This window comes from Anabrus simplex, chromosome 1, assembly GCF_040414725.1.
Source record: "Anabrus simplex isolate iqAnaSimp1 chromosome 1, ASM4041472v1, whole genome shotgun sequence".
Classification (NCBI taxonomy): domain Eukaryota; kingdom Metazoa; phylum Arthropoda; class Insecta; order Orthoptera; family Tettigoniidae; genus Anabrus; species Anabrus simplex.
The window spans coordinates 212598684-212621926 of NC_090265.1; the positions used below are offsets into that span (position 1 = coordinate 212598684).

General features: G+C 40.0%; 1 protein-coding gene across 1 annotated transcript in view; it reads right to left on the bottom strand.

Moving 5' to 3' along the window:
* The window catches only part of RpL15 (ribosomal protein L15), a 64438-nt gene that overhangs the window by 36967 nt on the left and 4228 nt on the right, over positions 1-23243 (bottom strand). The window contains exon 2 of the mRNA XM_067158423.2: positions 12379-12572. Within this exon, the coding sequence (XP_067014524.2) occupies positions 12379-12550 (172 nt within the window). The 5' untranslated portion in view covers positions 12551-12572. The remainder of the gene's footprint in view (positions 1-12378; positions 12573-23243) is intronic.

Below are 23243 nucleotides of genomic sequence, written 5' to 3' on the forward strand. Positions count from 1 at the left end.
CTAGATCAATTTGATATAATACCGACATTTACACGAACACCTCCTTCATGTAATATATTTTGTTTATGAGAAACCCTTGTAAAGTATGTAACAATAATACTGGAAAATGAAAGCAACTACTACATCACTGATTAGTTGAAACATGTCGCGTATGGTCATAGTTTACTTTCACGCAAGTAGGTCCACCAAGTGTGCAATTGAATAAATGTGTTGTTGTTCCTGCACCTGCCCTCAGGCTTCATTTTCCTCCTCACAACACAGCAAATTCCTTACTTCACCTCCAACCTCGCTGCTCCGCAGAGGTTTGTGCCAAGAGTTAGCAATTACCAGTGCTTTCGAACGATTGACTTGGCGCGACAATCACTTGCAGAGATTCGAAAAATGTTTATTACACAAAACTGTTCGAGTTAAAAAAATTAATTCGGAAATCACTTCACGCCCCCCCTGATAAAGCTCCACGCCCCCCAGGTTGGGAATCCCTGGCCTACGGTGTTAATATTCAGGAAGCTACAGAGCTTTCTGATGAAGAGCAAATCATGTATGCACAATTAAAGATAAGGTTTGATGCAATTTTGGAGGGAAAATGCTACTTTATTCAGGAGGAAGAAGCCGTTTACATTGATTCAGAAGATAAAGATGGCATTGAGGAGGGAAAAAAAAAAAAAAGCAAACACGGAGATGAGTTTAACGAAGATAACAAGTCTTGTGATGGCCGAGGAATACCCTGAAAGTCAGTGGAAGATTACGATTCTGAGATTCCGAATAATTGTTGGACATGTATAAAAAAAAAAAATGAGGACCCATGTACGCTGTACGGAAGTGTAAGAATACTCGGGGACAAATTTATGGAATTGTCAACCACGTTGAACACAATGGAGAAATTCGGAAATGAGCAATGGTTCAAGCTTATGTGAAAGAGTTCAAGGCAAGGATGCGTTATTTATATGTCACAAAATCGGACATTGAGCGTTGGATTGTTGAGGGTAGAGAGTTGTATTGCCCCACTCTCTCCAAAGCGACTCATATTCGACAAACCTTAAAAGGGGTTTAAAAATTTGGTTCCGAAAAGTAACCGAACCAGTCAGTAAAACATTTAAAACAGATGAAGTACGAGACGGTGGCACAAAAGTTTGTAACATTCATTAATGAATTTCAAGAAAATAAAGAGATCCAGGATGCCAATATCTGGAATTCAGACCAGTCCCGATTTGAGTATGAAATGGCAACACAGAGAAGTTACGATTTTCGTGTGAAAGGCGCTCTTGCCACGCTTGTTTGCCAAAATAGTCTTACGCACTCCCACACATTGCAATATCACATTTCTAAAGCCGGAGAAATGGGACATTTGTTCTTGATCGTTTTCCAAGAAATTTATGGAAAGTTTGGTACAAGAATGTATCAAAGCCTACATGGATGCCTTTAAATATGTCGTCATTGATTGTCTACCTTCCGGGAAATGGGGAAAGGGCGTGTACGTGACTGGTTTCAAAACGTTTTCCATCCGCAATTACAGGAAGACGGAAGAAATCATCATCGCATAGATTCATTCAGTGGCCAGGGCAAAAATGCACAAATTGAATCCCTGACGAACAAACATGTACAAATTGAATATACACTGAAAGGAACTACGTATCTTTGCCAGCCGTGTGATCTTCGACTTTTCCGACAACTAAAATAAATGAAAGACATTTGCCGGGTAAGGAATTCACATGGTCAGTCAAAATTAAAACCCAAAAACAGACTTTTCATTATAACTAGTCAAATACTAGCGCATAACCAATTACAAGCTGATTGTTTTGTACCAGTGCTGAAATATGCTTGGAAAGCAGGTGGTTATTCAATTACTGACAATATACCACAATTTAATACTGTCTCGCAAACAAATTTTCATGATTTGACTGATAAAATGTGTGCTGGAAATTATTGTACCAATTTTTCGTTTATAATCAGCATGCATTGTTTTCTTGTGTTTTGTTATTCACATTTTGTGTTAGATTTCACTATTATGCCATGAACAATGAACCAATGCCAGGCTGTGTTAGAATAAAGTCATTTCTTGCACACTTTGAATGTCATGATGATGCAGATGATATTTGATTACGTATTATTTGTATTTTTTAAGTAGTGATTTGTAAACTATTTTTATCGTTCATTTATTCCATAACGAATACATCTTTGTAAATAAAATGTCCCAACTAACGTCAGTCTTCACCCACCATCTCGTGTACACTATAGACAGCCGTATGTAGTGGGGGACAGAGGAGAACCGAAGGAGTGGAGAGGGAAGGCGAGGCAAGACAGCCGCTGACTGTGAGCGCTGACGTGTGCCGGCTTGTATTGTACAATTCATTGCTCACACCACCAACTTTGAGCTCCCAAATGCCCCCTTAAAAAGTACCAGCGAAAAATTAAGACTTCCGCTACCTGTTTCAGCTTAAAAAGACCTTCACAAAAATGTAAAAAACAAATCGAAATTCGCCGTCCGACTTCATACCGTTCCCTCGTTAGTCCACTTTCATTTCTAAACAATTCTGTCTTTCCAACCAGAGTGTACGCTGCCGACGCACTTCCATACTCCTTGTGACATTTCTACAGTTTGTGTACAGTGTCTGTTTTTGACCATGATTTCCCAAACCACCTCCCTGGGAACACTATTGTGTGCCTTTGATAGATCTATGAATGTCATGACCAGATCCTTTCCATATTCCGAATTCTTTTCCATTAATTGTCTCATGCTGAAGATTAGGTCCACTTCTAAAGCCATACTGTTCCTCTTGCAACTCTCCTATCTTTCACATCTCATTTTCCTCTCTAATATCCTTTCCAGTATTTTTACAACTTGTGAGTTATCACACACTTTGTCCACCTTCTTGAATTGTATTATTATTCCCTTTCCATTGTTTTCTGGCACACATTTCTGCTTCCACATGCACTTTAATAATCTATACAACCTTTGTAGTCTGACAGGTCCAGCAGCTTTTATCAATTCCACACTAATTTCATAAATCCCTGGTGCCTTCCCCATTTTCATTTTACACACCACTAATTCCACCTCTAACATGGTTTTATCACATTCTGATGTTCAGTCACCACACTCTCCTCTGCACAATTTTTTACATTCAGAAGCTTTTTGAAACATTGTTAACCCCAAACCCCATGGCACTACAGCCCTTGAAGGGCCTTGGCCTACCAAGCGACCGCTGCTCAGCCCGAAGGCCTGCAGATTACAAGGTGTTGTGTGGTCAGCACGACGAATCCTCTCGGCCGTCATTCTTGGCTTTCGAGACCGGGGCCGCTATCTCACCGTCAGATAGCTCCTCAATTCTAATCACGTAGGCTGAGTGGACCTCGAACCAGCCGTCAGGTCCAGGTAAAAATCCCTGACCTGGCCGGGAATCGAACCCGGGGCCTCCGGGTGAAACATTGCTATCTTCTCTTTATTTCTTCAGGATGTGTCATCAACCCTCCACCTTCCTCTTTCATCAGCTTTGTATAAACTCTTTCTTTCCTGTTACGCTGAACAATTCCATACAACATTATTTTACTACCAGCCCCGCCTGTTTCAATCTTTTGTAGAAATTATACCCAACTTTTCGTCTCTTATAAATTTCTTACATTTCCATGAATTATTGCCATTCTTACTTTTGCTCTCTTTTTAAAATATCTATTCCATTCTTACCATACTTCTTGTTTTCTTTCACTGCTTCTCTCAGCTCATTTCACCACGGTGTACTACCATACAACAATGAAATATAAAATGTCTGGAGAAATTTATTGAACATAATTACCGTATGTATGCCTTGTTTCCCTATGGGATCAGGTATGAAGCAAGATAAATCATCGTAGCACGCTTTTACAACGGGATGCCCTTTCTGATGTCAACCTCTCCACAGGAGTTAATGAGATTAAATGAATGACGTGGCATATGATAGTAGGAAAGGGAGATAATGAAACCTGGTGCTGACACCTAGCCTACTTCTATAGAATAAAACCAAGGGGCCTGCTCAAGGCTTTGTGTCCCCATCCGATGGATGAATCACCATCGTCATAAAACCTCACTCCATACGAGCACTGCGGAGAAGTTTGGTATTTAATCCAGGCTTCTGGCACGCAATCTAATGATTTGAATTTTTCTAACACCACCTCCCCTACCCTGGTGGCCATGACGGTGATATTTTTTCCACCAACGGGACTCGAACCGGGTAACCACGCTGTCAAGACCACAGAGACTTTTTTTTTTAATTTAAAGTCAAGAATTTCATGTTTGGTCCGTATTGAATAGAGATCACAAAACAATAAGTTAAATTTTACAAGATCCACCTTTTCAATACAAGATATGTTGCTGATAAAAATTACAACAAAATTTATTAAATGGTACCAGTTTCAACATCCATGGATGTCATCATCAGCCAAATAGGGTCATTGTACAAAGATACACATTAAGGGACACTGGGACTGAAATTTCTAAATGCTGTAAAAATTAAGATATCACCTTAATATTTGGTTGGCTCAAGGTATGTACTATTGTGGATACCTGTACTAAATTTGATCAGTGTAGCTTTACTAGTTTCATAGATATTAATTATTTTCCAATATTTATATGCAAATTATTGAAATATTCTAAATGTTAAGCATATCAAAGCGATCCAGATAGCACATTTTTAAAGTAGTGATCTAGTACCTTATTCTTATATAAATGAAACTGTGCATCGTTTTTGAGATTGTATTATTTACTATGGAAATAGGACTTTTTCCCCTGTTGAAGTTTATTTTTTGTAAAATTATTGAAATTTTTTTACAGGCAAACCAGAATTTCAATCATGAAAGTGATGCACACGTTTATGGATAACGTACTAAGGAATATTCATGTGCATTTTCAAGGTAATAGCATCATATCTGTAATTGGTATGACATTTTATACATCTGAAAATGTGAAACTGAGAAAATGGCATTTCTCTAAAGTCATGCATATTTTTTAATGTTGTCAGTTGACTTACTCATTAGAACTATCCTCCAGCATAAGTAACACTCTCCGTCTTCCGTTTTTCAGCCTCTTTCTTCATTTTTGTGACCTTCGCCTTTCGTAGAATTGATTTTTTCTTCTCAGAGGACGATCGCTGTATTTCATACTTTCTGCATCAGCCTAAGGACTGATTTTTCTGTCACACGAGAGACTGAAGTTCTTTCGATATCCGACTTCAAGTGTATTGTTGCACTGCACCCTTTATTGAACTCTGCCACAGCACTGCATACACCAATTTCAATCTCTTTCTTGATACAAAATTTCCTTTGGACACTTTCTCCAGATGCTAGAATGTAGACTTTCGTTCTAATTCTGCGTGGTACCACGGACACATAGGGATAGTACTTCATCAGAGGCCAGCCTCTGATACACAGGCATAATCTTACACACTAATGGTTCAGAAAGTTCTACCGACATTTTATCATGACTCTGAGGTACCATACCTTCTGCTATGCTTTTGTTATAGAAGCATCAATCATCTAAGCCTTGGGGGCATTTCTTATGTTAGGGCTTACTGTCAGTGGATTTGTAATAGTAGAGTGTGGCAGAGATAGCATTTTTTATGTTTGCAACATTAAGTGTGATTTGTACAATATAATTCCTATAATAGCTGGTAAGCTTGGTAATTGTAGTATTAGTAAGACCACCTGAATGGCCACCTAACTGCACATCCTTCACTTTCCAAGTTTGTAGCATCTGTCTCAAACCTTTTCCCATTCTCTTAGCAATGTGGTTTACACACTCCTCCTTCAGTACTGTGTTGGTGCCATACACCACATTTCACAATTATGTGATGAAAAACGCATAAATGCATGTGCAGGATAATGTTCGGTAAGAATCGAAGAGGAAGGGGCGTTTAAATGGCTGTGCAGCAGGCATTTAAATGTCCCGCTGTGCCTTTAAAAATGGCGGAACGTGGAAAATTATATCGCTAATTTATCCGCAATGGTCAGGGGTAGAGCCTTATGTGAAAATCGAAAAATCAAAATATTTGATAAAATATGCTTAAAACTCAGTCCCAGTGTCCCTTAAAGTTAAAACACATAAAATTGACCCTCATAATTAAAATTATCTATAACAAGTTAAAATATAAAGCATATTTATGCTAAATGTCGAGGTTTGATTATATAATTAGTACGAGATTGACAACTTGTTAGTCACTAATAATATAAAAATCTGAAGTTGGGAAGCCTCGTAGAAATAAGTTCAAAGTCATTGACAGTTTTACATTTGTTTAGATTTGGGTGCTTTGTATAGCATTGGCATCAATGTATTTAGAGAAATGTATGCTTATTGCGATGCAGTAATGTTAAATATGTTGAAAGAATTGGATGATGTTCCTCTGTGAGTGTAAAAGCAATATCAAGTCAGTAGATGAAACATATAAAAGCCATCTTCGTAAGTACGATGTTATGTCGTATTTCTTTGGAGCGAGTGGATCTAGTGACTGGAACTGTATGTTGAAGAAGTGAACCATGCTTATATAGAATGTTCATTGAGATGTTTTTTCCCGTATTACAAAAAACTTGTATCAACCTTGCCTCAATTCACTTAAGTGTTTCCATGTTTGTATCAGAGGGCAGCTCCCTCGGTCGTGAGCACAGGAGATCATTCTTTCGGCAAGAGAGTAGTTTTATCTCTATGGAGCCCTTCCTTGCATTGTTACGTGTGTGAAATGTAAACATGGACCCCATGCATATTGGAGTGGCGCTTTTGTGCCACAAATGAATCTCTAACAGATTTAAACTTGATCCGTACTACCTTTCTTCTTGATGTCTTGAGTATTGATATGGCAGGAACGGTAAATCTTGTATTTACATCATTACTATGCATAAATTGTGCCCTTCACCTTTTAGTAATGATGGCCGGTTGATACGCATCCTTGTGCTCTACTGCATGAATGGGCCGTGTGTCTGTGGTTGATGTGATTGCGATGTATTAACAACTGGGTCTCTGATTATTTTCGTGCACTTCATGGTATTGTGTCTAGCCGTCAATGAATGCACACCCTGCGTGTCAACGCGGAGATCCATTCGTGCTGTACGCAGCGCGAGATGATGGTTTTATGTGTGACTACTGAGTCTGCATTATCCTGCTGGCAATTGTACGCGCTATGGACGCTGCTCTGTCATACACGAGACCCTGGTTTGTGACCATGAGTCATATTACTTGTGATTGAGTTCGACTTACTTATGAGAGCTAATGCTCACATTTTTTTTTGCCGTTCCGGCGATGTCTGGATGTTTGGGAGTGTGCTTGTGAGTGAATGGGGAGAAGGGACGACATATCGATCTGCTTATCTTATATTTTAACCTTGTTTCTGGGCCTCATGATTGTTTCCGGCACGATTATATTTGTTTTGCCTTGGTTTTTATCGAGGCTGCCGTTTGCCTAGAAGGCCGCTGTCTTCTTTTCTTATTCAGACCATGCACATGCCTGTGATGCTCCTCAACTTTAAATTTTACTTCCGTGGTCCAGAGATGTTTCTCTATTGTTTTGTCACGATCTCTCGCATCTTTTTTTCTCTGTACTTTTGCCCTCCATGCTGCGTGGACGCTTTGATCTGTGTTGTAATTGTTGTGGATGTGGAAGTTAAATAGACGGGTTCATAACGAATTTTATCAATCTCGTGGAAAGAATGACCGAAATAAGCCGTACGTATTCTATTTGCATTACAAGATTATGCTGAGATTGAGAACATAACGGCGAGCCCGTGTTATGAATAATTTGAGGTTGGTATTTGATAAGTTTGTGCTCACGCATTAGCGTCATGACTTCAATTGGATGGGCTGTATAATTTATGTATTTTATTTAATTGCTGGCTTCATTTCTTGTTTCCTCTTGATTTTATTATTATAATAAACCCTCATTTAAATTTTCTTGGCATTTTATTGCTAGTAGCTTTGTGTTTTTCCTGTTACGAGTTCCAGTTCAGGGCTGTGTTTGGCCTTTCCCAGTCAAGGTCCACGCCTCGAATATCCGACGTGTGCGTTTTATGCGTCGGTAAGGGTGGGGGTGTGGCTCAGAAGTTAAAATATTCTCGACCCAATGCGGGCCTGTAGTATGAAAGATAAAAACTAGTTTAACTCAGATAGTGTAAATGGGGCAGCCTTACCACACTTTACACTCATTTGACATTGTTAACATGTAACCTAGTATAAAAACCGAGAAGCTTTTTTCTATTATGAAGAAGAATTTAAATTCCAATACTCTTTTAAGTAAACTAGAAATATCTGATTTTATGTCTATTTTAAAGTCGTTAATCGACAATAACTATTTCATTTTGATGATGCAATTTATAAACAGAACGGTTTGGCTGTGGGTTCACCGGCTTCTGGCATTTTGGCCGAAAGGTACATGGATTTCTTGGAACACACGGCAATTGATAATGATGTGAGATTCAACAATATTCAGATGTGGGCCAGATATGTGGATGATACGTTTATCATCTTAGATGAACGCTCCACCGATGCACTGACGACACTAATTAATTTCAATAACATTCATCCTAACATTAACTTTACATTAGAATCAGAAATTAATGACTCCAATTATTTAGATTTAACAATCACCAGACTTTCCTCTTTTTTTCTTACATAGAATTTTCAGGAAACCCACCCAAACAGCAAAGACAATTAAACAAGACTCATTGCATCCTCAGACTCAAAAACGCACCACTTACAATAGCTTAATGGACCACGCATTTAAAGCCCCCATGTCTGAAACGGATCCGAGTAGGGAATTGAATACCATTCGTGCTATAGCTAAGTTCAATGGTTATAACAACACTTTCATTGAACGCATAAACAATAAATTTAAGCATCGCTCAATATAAATCAAAACCAAGATTGTTTTCGACTTTCACTTTTGATAAAACCATATATAACATCACCAATATATTTAAGAAGCATAATGTTAACATCTCTTTTAGAAGTAGCAATAGAAATTCGGACATTCTACACAATTCCAGCATGATTAATAGCTCTAACCCTTTCTCAAAATCAGTATATACAGATTTCGATGCAATGACTGTAGCAGCTCATATATTGGGCAAACTGGCCGTAGCATAAAAATTAGGTACACGGAACATACAAACGCAATTAGACATAATAGATCTTCCGCGGTAGGCCAGCATATTCATGACGGTAAGCAAGGGCCCTCTTTTAGATACTACCGAAAGCTGCTACATTCACTTAAACCAATTTTTTAATTCAAACTTCAATTTAAATGACATCTCTGAGAAACCGAATATCCTGTTTGATGTTCTCATTGCAGTGCTTAATTTGTTCAAAATTCCGAAAAATAGCTCAGTCTTTCAGATAGGACGAAACTCTTTGACGCGATATTCCCTCACACTTCCAAAACCTGCTGATCCTGCACCGTTTATCGCCCCTCTCCCTCCTCCTACCTAACACTCCTCCGTCTATCCTTCCTTCCCCAGCCGGTCTACTCGTTTCCCTTGTCAGTTCCTCTTAAACTCAACTCCGCAATACATGCAACCGGTCTACCAAAAGGTGAGTCTCTTCACAAACTTTACTTTCTTGCCCCATTTCCACCATCCGAGTTAACTCGTTTTTATCTTTCATACTACAGGCCCGCATTGGATCGAGAATATTTTAACTTCTTCAACATATAGTTCAAGTCACAAGATCCACTCACTCCAAAGAAATATGACATAACATCGTACTTATGAAGATGGCTTTTATATGTTTTATCTACAGACTTAATATTGTTTTTACGCTCACAGAGGAACATCATCCAATTCTTTCAACATATTTAACCTTACTGCATCGCAATAAGCATACATTTCTCTACATACGTTGATGACAATGCTATACAAAGCACCCAAATCTAAATAAATTTAAAACTGTTAATGACTTCGAACTTCAGATTTTTATATTATTAATGACTAACAAGTTGTCAATCTTGTACTAATTATATAACCAAACCTCGACATTTAGCATAAATATGCTTTATATTTTAACTTGTTATAGATAATTTTAATTATGAGGGTCAATTTTATGTGTTTTAACTTTAATGTGTATCTTTGTACAATGACCCTATTTGGCTGATGATGACATTCATGGATGTTGAAACTGGTACCATTTAATACATGACATACCTTGTATAGAAAAGGTGGATCTTATAAAATTTAACTTATTGTTTTGCCATAGACACTTATCAAGTCTTCAACGATCGGGGCTATCAGGACTGAACATGATTACTGTATGCAACTTGAAAATGGAACTGTCATTTAGAATCACTACTCCCTCACCATGTGAGCAGGCTGGTTTCCTGCTTCCTCCCTTTCCCACCTCCAGATAAATGACCTCTACCCCTCTCCACAAAATCATTTACTATGATATAATCAACCATCCTTGCTATAGTCAGGAGTCATCACGGATACCCAAGGCATCTAAAATATCTTCCGTTAAACTTTGTTTACTGGTGGATGCAGCTATGTTGGGCGACAGCAGTCAAAGAAAAACACAAAGGACAAGATTATCATAAAAACACTGTACTTTTTTGTACTCCGCTGGGTGTGTTGTTCTCTGAGCATTCACAGATGCTGCTATCTCACAATGAAAAACAGAACAGGATAATCCGACTAAACAAGGGACTGGGAGAGCACATTTGAAGTAGGGTTGGACAGTGGAGATGCAAATTTTAGAGTTAAAAACTGGATTTGAATGGTCTGAGGAAATCAACCAGGGTCACTACTTTGATTCACAACTCTCCTTGTGCTGGACAGTTTTCGTGGCCACCTAACAAACTGACATCCGTACTTCAATCCTTGGATGTTTCTATAAACAAACATTTTTAAGACAATTTGCAGAAACTTTATTGGTGCTGGATGGCAGAAAATGTGCATGAGGTTACCAAGACTAGCAAGATTTGGAAACTTGTCTGCTGAATTGGTTTGCGAGTGGATACTGTGCGCTTGTGATAGTTTCTCTGAAAACCATTGAGAACAGCGACAGGAACACAACCATCGTGAGTCTGCTAGATGGCAGTGAATACAACTTGCTAGGGAGAGAAGCAACAGCAGCAGTAACAATTCTTCCTGCAGTAGTGGGCAAAAACTGGTTACCTAGTTGCGGAGGTGGTGATTATTGCTTTAAGAGGAAGTACAACTAGGCAACCATCCTCTATATAACACTAATCAGAGGAAAAAAATGGAAGGGATCCGACCCTTCGAAAAAATGAAGGTAACGCCCAAAGAAAGACAAGGGCCACAAAGAGCATGAAAATGCTAGTTGCTTTACGTCACACCGACACAGATAGGTCTTACGGCGACGATGGGACAGGGAAGAGCTAGGAGTGGGAAGGAAGCGGCCGTGGCCTTAAGGTACAGCCCCAGCATTTGCCTGGTGTGAAAATGGGAAATCACGGAAAACCATCTTCAGGGCTGCCGACAGTGGGGTTCGAACCTACTATCTCCCGAATACTGGATACTGGCCGCACTTAAGTGACTGCAGCTATCAAGCTCGGTGACATGAAAATGAAAGACTCCCTAGCCATCGCAAACCTAATAGCGTCAGGGTCGGAAAAGAACAAGAGTTGACCAAGGGAGGCCGGATAGGATAGATGAAAGTGAGGAGCTTGGCATAAGTGGAAGCAATGCCAGGACTCAGCTAAGGGCCCCATGGTCGCCAACCCACTCTCCAAAGTTCGGAGCCCCTGAGTCCCCTTTTAGTCGCCTCTTAAGACAGGCAGGGGATACCGTGGGTGTTATTCTACCACCCCCACCCACAGGGGGTGTTAGCTGAGGTCAGACTTTTCTTTCACTGATATGCCACTTCATAACATGATCAGTTTCTTAGTTAATTCTATTTTGCTTCAGGTGCTGTTAAAAGTTTTTAACAGGAGCTTTCCTGTATCTGTATGTACAACATACTTGAGGGACCCTCTCTGGACTTGTTAACAAATATAATTATGTAAGTTATTTTGATGTAGAATGATGAGACCTTTCATCAAGTTTATATATTTTTCGTGCATACCACATACTCATTATGTATGTTCATTTTTTCGTAAATAGATCTTTCATGCATTAGAACGTTGCGAATAATTCACACACCTGAAATTTTACCTGTTTTGACAGAAAAAGTGTGTAAATTACAACGTGAATAAAAATGTGAACTTCAGAGTTTAATGACACTGCAAGTAACTCTACTTCTATGTATAAAGCAAAATTGAAAGAAAAGAAAGAAAAAAAAATTGAATTTTATTAGAATCTCAGCAGTACATTGAATCTCCACATAATTTGTAAGAGTGGTGCATGTACCATTCATCACCGATAAAATTTATGAAACAGTATGCTAAATAGTCTATGAAAATGTGTAAGTCTAAATTACCTTGCTTAGCTCTATAACCAAGCCGACGGGCCTTATCAGGGCGGGATGGCCTCGGAGCGCGATGCATCTTTGTCAGCTGGCGGTACTGCCAACACCTTATCCGAAGCAGAAACCTCAAAACATCACTCTGCTTCTTACGGTACAGCTCCTGTATATATTTATAAGCTCCCATTGCGAATCACAGGGAGCTTAACCTACGGATGGAAAAGAGAGCAAGTTGATCATTCCACTCACAGCATAATACAGAATTGAGAACTTTCATCTAAATCTCAGAATCACTAATGCTCTTCACCCAACAGTAAGAGTGGTGCATTATGTTTCATCATTAAAATATAAAATGGAAGTCTAGCACTGTACTATTTCAGTGAAGTTCTTAAATTTTATTATGCAATTAAATTTATGTCAGGAAAGAATGATTAACGAGACAAAAGGATCTGCACTGTAATAACTATTTACTGCCAGGTAGAAATTGTATGACCATATTTTTCTTCAGATTCTTTCGACTACTTAGCACAAGAAAATTAGTTCCTCTACCCAAAACACACACTCCACAGTTGAAACAAGAGAAGATGATGCGCACACGTGAGAGAAACTCCCTGGGTTTTAGTACCAACCAGTTGTGACCTCGAGCAGAGTAGTAGCAAAATCTTTAGACTGCACTAATATTCATTACAGTGGAAGTCATAAATGAGGAGTGTCTGTTCAAAAGGTAACATTTCCAATTCAATATTTTTAAAAGTATTTTGTTCATATACATTGCAGTAGTTGAATACTAGCGAATGTCATGAGCAATTCACACCGGCATTTGCTTTTGCAGATGATATAATTATCTGGGGGAAATAGCGAGATGGAAGTCCAGGAAAGGCTGAACGCCTGGAATGATCATCTGAAAAAAAATGGACTGAAAGTGTTATAAAAACTGCTGCAATATCTGATAACAGGCAGAGAAGTATAATATAATGCTGGAGGGTGTACAATTAGAAACAGTAAACCAATATCAGTACCTTGGATGCATAATATCAAGTTACAATACAATATAGCATGAATTAAATAACCATATTCAGAAATAGTCAAGTCTATCCAGGGGCGGCTTTTCAGCACTTATTTTTACCATAATGAATTAAATCTATTTTTCTTGTGACATTTGTTGGTTTTACGGAAAGAAAATGTTTTATTGTATGGCGTTTGGAGCACCAAGAGCTCGCATCACTTGATGAGAACCAGGGGAACTCACGAAAGCGCCGGCTGTCGGCCACAGTACAGCGCACGAGACTGAGTGAAGACGAGAGATTCCGCAGCTGCCTCTACCTCCCAAGTGCTCCCTCGTAGCGCTTGGCCTTGGCAGTTGCCATGACAACAGTGACGTCACCCGCGTACTTTCCACATAGCAGAATGTGCAAGTGAAGTTGTCGGAGGATCGGAATGTTTCGTCTTCTGTGCGTCATCCTGTGTGAAGTACGAGTACTTACGCATCATGCTTCATTCGTAGTGTTGTGCTGTTTTATTTAAACATGTATTCTATATATGGCATAGTGTGTATTTTATTATAAACACCATTTTCACGTTGGAGAAACGAAGATCAGAATGAAGTTCTACGTTTTGATCGTCCTACTGAATCACTGCAGATTTGTGCTACAAAAGAAGTGAAACATTCCAGTAAATCTTACAATCTTAGTTTCAAACGATCGTGGTTTAAGGAATTTCCATGGTTTTGCTCCTCTCCAGCTCTACAGAAGTTGTTTTGTTGGGCCTGCTTGCCTTTTATCAATAAAAATAACGTTCGGAATAAAGAAGGATTTTCAGCCCTTTTGAACAAAACACTTTCTTCACATAAGCACTCAGACTCTGCAGAACATATAACATGACAGCTAGATTTGATTTGAAGACACTGGAAACAAACCAAAATACGACCTCTGATGTCCTGAAGGAGAATGCCAGACTGTATATTGTAACTGTACAGTTCAATAAAAATGTACATTCAAATAGGCTTTTCCTTCAGCTGGTAATTGATGCAGTGCTCTATTTAAGTAAGCAAGAACTAGCTTTTCGTGGTCATGACTAAACATTACATTCAAAAAATCGTGGTCACATGCTGGACCCTCCGCCTCTGTGGTGTAGTGGTTAGTGTGATTAGCTGCCACCCCAGAGGCCCGGTTCGATTCCCGACTCTGCCACAAAATTTGAAAAGTGGTACGAGGGCTGAAACGGGGTCCACTCAGCCTCGGGAGGTCAACTGAGTAGAAGTGGGCTCAATTTTCACCTCAGCCATCCTGGAACTGGTTTTCCGTAGTTTCCCACTTCTCCTCCAGACAAATGCCGGGATGGTACCTAACTTAAGGGCACGGCCGCTTCTTTCCCTCGTCCTTGCCTATCAAATTCCCATCCCTGTTCAGCTTAGTAGGTGAGGCCGCCTAGGCGAGATACTGGTCATTCTCCCCAGTTGTATCCCCGACCCAAGGTCTCACGCTCCAGGCCACTTCCCTTGGGGCGGTAGAGGTGGGAACCCTCGCTGAGTCCGAGGGAAAAACCAACCCTGGAGGGTAAGCAAATAATAAAATAAAGAAGTTCCTAAATCTGTCGCTTGAAACCAAATGGGTTATAGCTCTTCATCATACTTTACAGCCATGAGCCGCCACTGATTCTATCAGCAAGTTCGATATCTGCGCTGGAATAAACAAGTGCCATTAAGATCAAAACAAACTCAGTTTCGAACATACTTTGTCCCTATATTGACGTATGGGTTGGAAACACGCGCAACTCACCAAAAAAGATTACAGCGGACTTCAGGCTTCAGAAATCAAGTTTCTAAGAAGCATGCTTTAAAAGACTAGTAAAAACAAAGTAAGAAATGAGAAAATTAGAGAACAAGCTGAAATAAACCAGTCCCTGAAGGAGACCATAACTAGAGCATGTTTGCGATGGTTTGGTCACATCAAACGTATGACAAGGAAGAATTGCTATTTTTTTTTACGTTGCACCGACACAGATAGGTCTCATGGCAACAATGGGGTAGGAAAGGCCTAGGAATGGGAAGGAAGCGGCTGTGGCCTCAATTAAGGTACAGGCCCAGCATTTGCCTGGTGTGAAAATGGGAAACCACGGAAAACCATTTTCAGGGCTGCCGACAGTAGGGTTCGAACCTACTATCTCCCGAATACTGGATACTGGCCGCACTTAAGCGACTGCAGCTATCGAGCTCGGTAAGTTGGAGATTTATCTGTGTTTGAAAGTTATACTGATTTTCACATAGGCTATAAGTGTGGTCTTCCAGATGTTGTAGGAATCTCGACAGACAGTGTTGTTAAACTGCAAAAGAATAAAAAGACGTGTGCGTTTAAAACGTATGTGATTGTACAGTGTTGTGGATTGCGTAAAATTGGGTACTTACTCAAATGCCGTGTGAGTATCAATCAAGAATTTACGAAGCGCCATAACTAGGCTCGCGGTGCAGGGTTTCCACCACAAGCTATGCACAAAAAACAATTTCCATGATCCCTCACTAAGAGTGTGCCTGACACCTCTGCGGGAAGGCCTGTAAGTAATACCACTCCAGCGAGTGCCAAAAGAGCACTAAATCACTAATAGAATATAGCAAAGAACAAAAATGGTTGTAAGTTGATGAACCTCAACTCTCTGCACGTTTGTGCGCTTTTCTTATTAATAAAAATTTCTGTATGTCAGGACCACCTATTTTTTTCCTTATTCGCATCCAATCACGCCACACAAACTGGGAGCTAATGCCCCTAGACCTTCTTTGCTTCATCCAGACCAATGGCTTTGTCACTAGGACTAGTTCTTTATATGAACAGTTGGCAGCTCTGTCCACCATTCGATCACGCCCATCGCGAGACGCAAGCGAAAACAAACGACAGTGCCATAGCGCCTTGATGTGTGCGCTAGGAAATGGTGAGTCTTACCGAACTTTTGCCTCAAAATTAGCCAGAGCGATCTCCTCTCACCAATTTGATTCAGTATCTCTCCATTTGTGATTCCATCTATTCATCTCACCTTCAGCATTCTTCTGTAACACCACATTACAAAAGCATCTATTCTCTTTCTTTCTGAGCGAGTTATCGTCCATGTTTCACTTCCATACAATGCCACGCTCCAAATGAAAGTCTTCAAAAACATTTTTCTAATTCCTATACCAAAGTTTGAAATTTCGTTTCTTAAGGAAGGCTTTCCTTGCTTGTGCTAGCCTGCATTTTATGTTCTTACTTCTGCCATCTGCCAGGCCGAGTGGCTCAGACGGTAAAGGCGCTGGCCTTCTGACCCCAACGTGGCAGGTTTGATCCTGTCTCAGTCCGGTGGCATTTGAGGGTGCTCAAATACGTCAGCCTCGTGTCGGTAGAATTATTGGCACGTAAAAGAAATTAAAAATAGGAGAGGATTTCCACAAATCAATACTTATTTATTGTATATATTAAACTACAGGACCGGTTTCGACCTCATATTCAAGGTCATCTTCAGCTGAACCATACATACATATTTATATAATGAAGCTTTGATTAAGATTGTGGTGTTGAAGGAATGCCATATGATGATGAAAATGAAATGAAATGTCGTATGGCTTTTAGTGCCGGGATATCCCAGGAAGGGTTCGGCTCGCCAGGTGCAGGTCTTTCTACTTGACACCCATAGGTGACCTGCGCGTCGTGATGAGGATGAAATGATGATGAAGACAACACATACACCCAGCCCCCGTGCCATTGGAATTAACCAATTAAGGTTAAAATCCCCGACCCGGCCGGGAATCGAACCCGGGACCCTCTGATCCGAAGGCCAGTACGCTGACTGTTCAGCCAACGAGTCGGACATATGATGATGATGTACATTTAGTTACATACAAATGGGGCACGTCTTAGCGTGAACTGGTGTATATGTCATTCTGTACAATATTGCAACTGTATGTCTAAAATGTTGAAGGTCTTAAAACTAGTGTATAAAACACGTCTTTTCCTAAATTAACTTATATATATGTACAAGATAAAAACAATATATAAAAACACTTCATGCATATGAACATTCGTTCTTGCTTGGTGGTCTATACATCGACTAACTTCCGTATTTAACTCAAACTCAAAGATAGGATAAAACAGAATAATCTACTAATAACGAAAGCCGATAAGGGCAATACCACAGTTATTATCGACAAAGACCAATACATATTGAAAAACTTACCTTAAGTTAATCGATAAACAGAACGCAACAAGCAACAGAAAAACACCAAACAACACACCCAGCTCCATCCCTACCCCCACAACAACAACTCTCTCTACCCCTCCTTCCCTTCCCCTCACAGCAGCTAGTATAAGCCCAAGAAGAACACGAAGTAGTACATTACAAGCTCGCATGTCAAACACAACTCAGCTACACCAACAACAATAAGTACATATTCCAATTCACACACATAACCCTTAGACATTCCTCCACACAATATCACTTATAACTCAATCTTATCTTCCACAGATAAACATAACATCATTGCACAGCTACAAATGGGAAAGGAGCCACTACTTTGAAACCAATGTCATCCAAATTTACGGACGCCAAAAAGACAACATGAATTGGTTCTAATAAAAGGGCAACACACACAGCAGAGCTGAACATATTTTACTTGAATTTCATCCATACATTTGGCACCTTTTTAAAATTGAAAGTGTTTTATCTCACATACACACAGGAAGACAAAACTTTTATCCATGCAATTTTACAAACTCCAAGAATAGCAGCTGAAGTGTACAACTGTGAATAAGATTTAAATACGGAAGTTAGTCGATGTATTGACCACCAAGCAAGAACGAATGTTCATATGCATGAAGTGTTTTTATATATTGCTTTTATCTTGTACATATATATAAGTTAATTTAGGAAGAGACGTGTTGTATACACTAGTTTTAAGACCTTCAACAGTTTAGACATACAGTTGCAATATTGTACAGAATGACATATACACCAGTTCACGCTAACTAAATGTACATCATCATCATATGGCATTCCTTCAACACCACAATCTTAATCAAAGCTTCATTATATAAATATGTATGTATGGTTCAGCGGAAGATGACCTTGAATATGAGGTCGAAACCGGTCCTGTAGTTTAATATATACAATAAATAAGTATTGATTGGTGGAAATCCTCTCCTATTTTTAATTGTGCAATTGTCAATATGGAAATGAAGATAATAGATTACGATAACGTAAAAGAAATCCCGCGGGACTAAATTCCGGCACATCGACGTCTCCGAAGACTGAAATAGTAGTCAGTGGGACGTAAAGCAAATAACATTATTATTATTACTTCTGCCATCGTTAGTTATTTTACTACCCACGTAACAATATTCATCCACTTCCTTTCCGAATCTAATATTTCCTGCATCACCTGACTTCGTACGATTGCACTCCATTACTTTTGTTCTCGATTTATTTATTTTCATCTGGTACTCCTCACCCAAGACTCCGCCCATACCATTCAGCAACTTATCCAGATCTTCTACAGTTTCAGATAAAATAATATCATTGGCAAATCTCAAGAGTTTAGATTCCCATTCCAAATTCTTTGATTTCCTTTACAGTCTGTACTATATAAGAATTTTTAAAAAAGGGGAAAGGGGGCAAACTGCAGCCCTGCCTCACCCCTTTCTGTATTGCTGCTTCCGGCAAAACTATAGTAAAGGGACCTCAAGATTTAGTAACACAAGCCACTACTAGGTGGCGCGCGAGCGTTGACTGTCGCACTAGTAGCGCTCGGAGGGAGCGCCGAAAGGAACGACAATGCTGCCAACAGTTGCTTGGGGAACTTTTCTATTCTACAGCTGTATCTTCTTGTTGACAGCTGTGTCTTACTGCTGGTTTGCAGTGGCTGTTTGTGATGGTTGTGACATTAAGGCGAAGAAGCTTTCAAGCGATTTTATCGAGAACCAGGCGAATTTAATTCTCGTTCTTGAATGCCATAATTTTATTAGTATGACCAGGAATTGCAGCAAGTGGGGTCGCAGTGTTAAATTGTGACAAAAAAAATTGTTTTTTGGTACCGTCGTCGCATTGATGGCGGGAAACAGTGTGGGTGAAAAGAGGGTGCGAGAAAGAACACATTCTTTGCTGACTCAAAACTTCCCTTATTTGACATTGCACTATTTTGTGTCAATCTGCCCAAGCCTATCGCTCCTTACATCAGGCAAGAATCAGGATTTTCTCCAAACACCATAGTTCATTGGTGTAGTTTTTGTTGCGTGTGTGCATCCATTGGGTACACACGAAGCAGGAAATTGGTGGTCCCGGCGTTTTTGTCGAAATCGACAAAAGTAAGTTCGGCAAAACAAAATACAAAACAGGACAACATACTGAGGGACAGTGGGTGTTTGGTGATGTTGAATGGGGCAACTGCAAAAACTGTTTTGTTGTGCCTGTTGAAAGACGCGACAAGGATACGTTGCCTGCAGTCATTCAAGAATGGGTTTTGCCAGGAAGTGTTATCATCAGTGACTGCTGGATGGCATGATTGCCTGGAGGACAAAGGTTTTGTACATTTACAAGTTAACCATTCCATTCAATTCATAGATAGCGGTCGCAGCGGGCGTGTGAACAGACGCAATAGGAGGGTCATGCCTCATGATAAGCCACCTGTTCACACGCAAAACACTGAAAACAGGTGGCGCGCCCTGAAGCATGGGAGTTTCTCGATTCCAGGATTTGGAAGGAAGACAGCGCACTTTGGTGGGTATCTCGCAGAGTTCCCCTTCAAATAAAACTTTCCCTTAGATACTCGTGTGCACGAGTTCTTTAAGGGCGCCGGTGAACTATACCCTCCTCTCCATTATGTGAAGTGTAATGAATAATAAATTTTGAAGTATTTGAGGAAAAGTGAGGTTATCATGTAGTATTCCTTGCATTTTAAATATTATTTCAGTACACAAAGGGGGTCTGGGGGCCTAAGTCCCCTGGTAGGAGGATTTGAGGAAAAGTGAGGTTATCGTGAAGTATTTCTTGCATTTTACAACTACTAAATTGGGGCCACTGTTCTCATGACAGAGATTGGACAAGATGTGCAAAAATACGTAAAAGCTAATAAATGACCTTTATATCTTGCGCCGTGATCCTTTTAAACTTCCCAGGCCATTTCATAATATTTTACTTCTGCAATGGTTGGTAACAAAATCTCAACCTCATCCTAGGTGTCAATGAAGTCATCCTCTTCCGTACGTGACCCAATCAGTTATAAGCAATGGAGTATGGCATCTAAAACAGTATTTTTGTTATAAAAGTAAATGTACTTCTAGGGACGGGTGGATTGGTCACTGGCAAGCGTATTTAACACATCTCTCTTCCACGATCATTTTAAGATGAGAATAGCAGCATTTAAAGTAATATATCTAATAATCCTTGAGGCCTCCACACTATATTTCTACCCTGTGTCTTTTTCATAGCCCTCAATTCTTATCACCACAGACCGATTTTTATATTATAGATAATTCTTCTTTCTCGGTACCTGATCCCGATTACCTTCAGAATCTCAAATAGCTTGGTCCAATCAACATTATCAAATGCTTTTTTCTAGATCTATGAACGCCATGTATGTGGGCTTGTCCTTCTTAATTCGATCCTCTAAGATCAGACGTAAAGTCTGGGAAGTATGGTCCCTAATTCTGCAAACCAATGTTCAAAAAAGGCGCTATCATGCAAGTTAACATAATATATGCGTCAAAGTCAGAAGAAGCAAGTTAACATAATATATGTGTCAGTCAGAAGTCATATAATCCAAAACGTCCACCATAAATCCAAAATTTTCAAAATATGCATGAATGTTCTCCCAAAAAGGCCAAAACATGCAAGGAAAAAGAATGGTTATTTGGAATTGATTAGTCATAAAACGAATATCTGCAAAGTTACAGAAGTGTAACCAGCTTATATAGGAACATGCATTTGCATGGAAATCTGGGCTCTACTCATAACATCGACATGTAAAAACTACAATACCTGCCTGTTGCGACGCATACTAAACCTACCGCCCCTGCTGGAGGGTTAATAATGGTAAGAGTCCCAGCATTTGCCTCATGTGAAAAAAGGGAAACCATTGAAAACCACCTTCAGGGCTGTTAACAGTAGTGATGGGCAACGCTCTCGGTCGAGACTCTCGCGAGAATCTCGAGACCGATCCTCCTGTAGTGCAAGCTGTGCCACGTACCAGTAACTACGACTGTAAACTTGATAGTATATCATTGGCAGTTATTGCGTGAAATAACGTTCTCATATGAAAACGTGTGAGCCAATACATTTGATCAAAAGCCTGCATGTTCAACTATGAACCCCTTAAATATCATTAACGAAAGTGAAAACCGAATATCAGTATCTTATACTGTTCACAGCTTATTTGAGGTGGACATCTTAGCTGAATAACCCTGCATAATTTGTGAATAATTGTAGATAGGATGTACACCTACTCTGGATACTAGATGCGTGCGTTATTCAACTTGAGACAGGGAAAGATGTGCTTTGCTACATATGCAACCCCCATTACACATGCATGGAACGTGTAATCTAAAATGCCCAATTTTGCTCCAATTCTTTCAGCAAGGGAGATGGGCAACGCTCCAGAGGAGTGCGACAGGCCTCGGCGGCCGGCACAATTCCCATCCTCGCCGCAATTAGGGGGCTTCATTCATTCCATTCCTGACCCGGTCAAACGACTGGAAACAGGCTGTGGATATTCAGATGGGCAACACTCTCAATATGGATTCTCGTGAGTTGCGAGCTGTGCGACGCTACGTCCCAGTAACTACGAGTGCACGCTTGATAGTTATCATCAATAGTTTTCATATGGAAATGTGTGTGACGATAAATTTTGTCAAAAGCCTAGGAAAGCACTGCATGTTGAACTATGCACTCCTTAATACCATTAATGAAAGTGAAGAGAGAATGCTAGTATCTTAAACTGTTCACGAGTTATTTCAGGTGGAAATCTTAGCTGAATAACCCGTATAATTTGTTAATAACTGTTATTAGGATGTAAACCTACCTAGATGCCTCACAATCGTCGGCAGGGTAGCTTCTTGTGATCCAGACCGGGCCGGAGGTGTTCTGTGACGATTGCTCTTCATTGATACTATGCAATTGTACGTGCTGGATCATCCCAGAACCATTTCTGCCGACGTATTTTACTTCTTTTGAACAAGAAGCACAGCAGGCTGTGCTATGTGACATCTCTTCAAAATAACAGACATCCACAACTTGCGATCCGTTTCGGATATCGTCTTCTAGTTTTGCATAAAACTAGTACAATTTCACATGGCACCGTCATATATCGAAGTACCTAATTATGACGGGAATATTCTATATCATTGCAAGGAATTATTTCCTTCGTCACCACAATATCGGTAAGCACAAGCAATGGTCATATGTTATTGAATGTGGAGTCTGATAACGATGTGCACTTATTTGTCGAAAGAATTTGAGCAAACTGAAGCATTTTAGATTACACATTCCACTCATGCATAATGGTGGTTGCACATGCAGCAAGGCGCATCTTGCCTCGTTCGAATAATGCACGCCTCTAGTATCCAGGTATGTGTACCTACACTAGCAGTCAGGTTCTGTACTTAAATCACTCATTCGTGAACCTACCAGTGCATACAGTGCCAGAATGCGTATCCTTTTTAATTATGTTATACTGCGTCAAAATAGACCTCGGTAGAAATGAACGCCCTAGTCGCTTGTTGACACGTATTTACGAAATGGAGAAGCCCCGTGGTTGGCTATTCGCATACTCGGCACAAACAACATTCAGCTCCGACTACCTGTAGACCTACGACACGCTGCTCACCGCACAATGCGGGGACAACGCTCTCGAGATCTCTCGAAATTTCTCG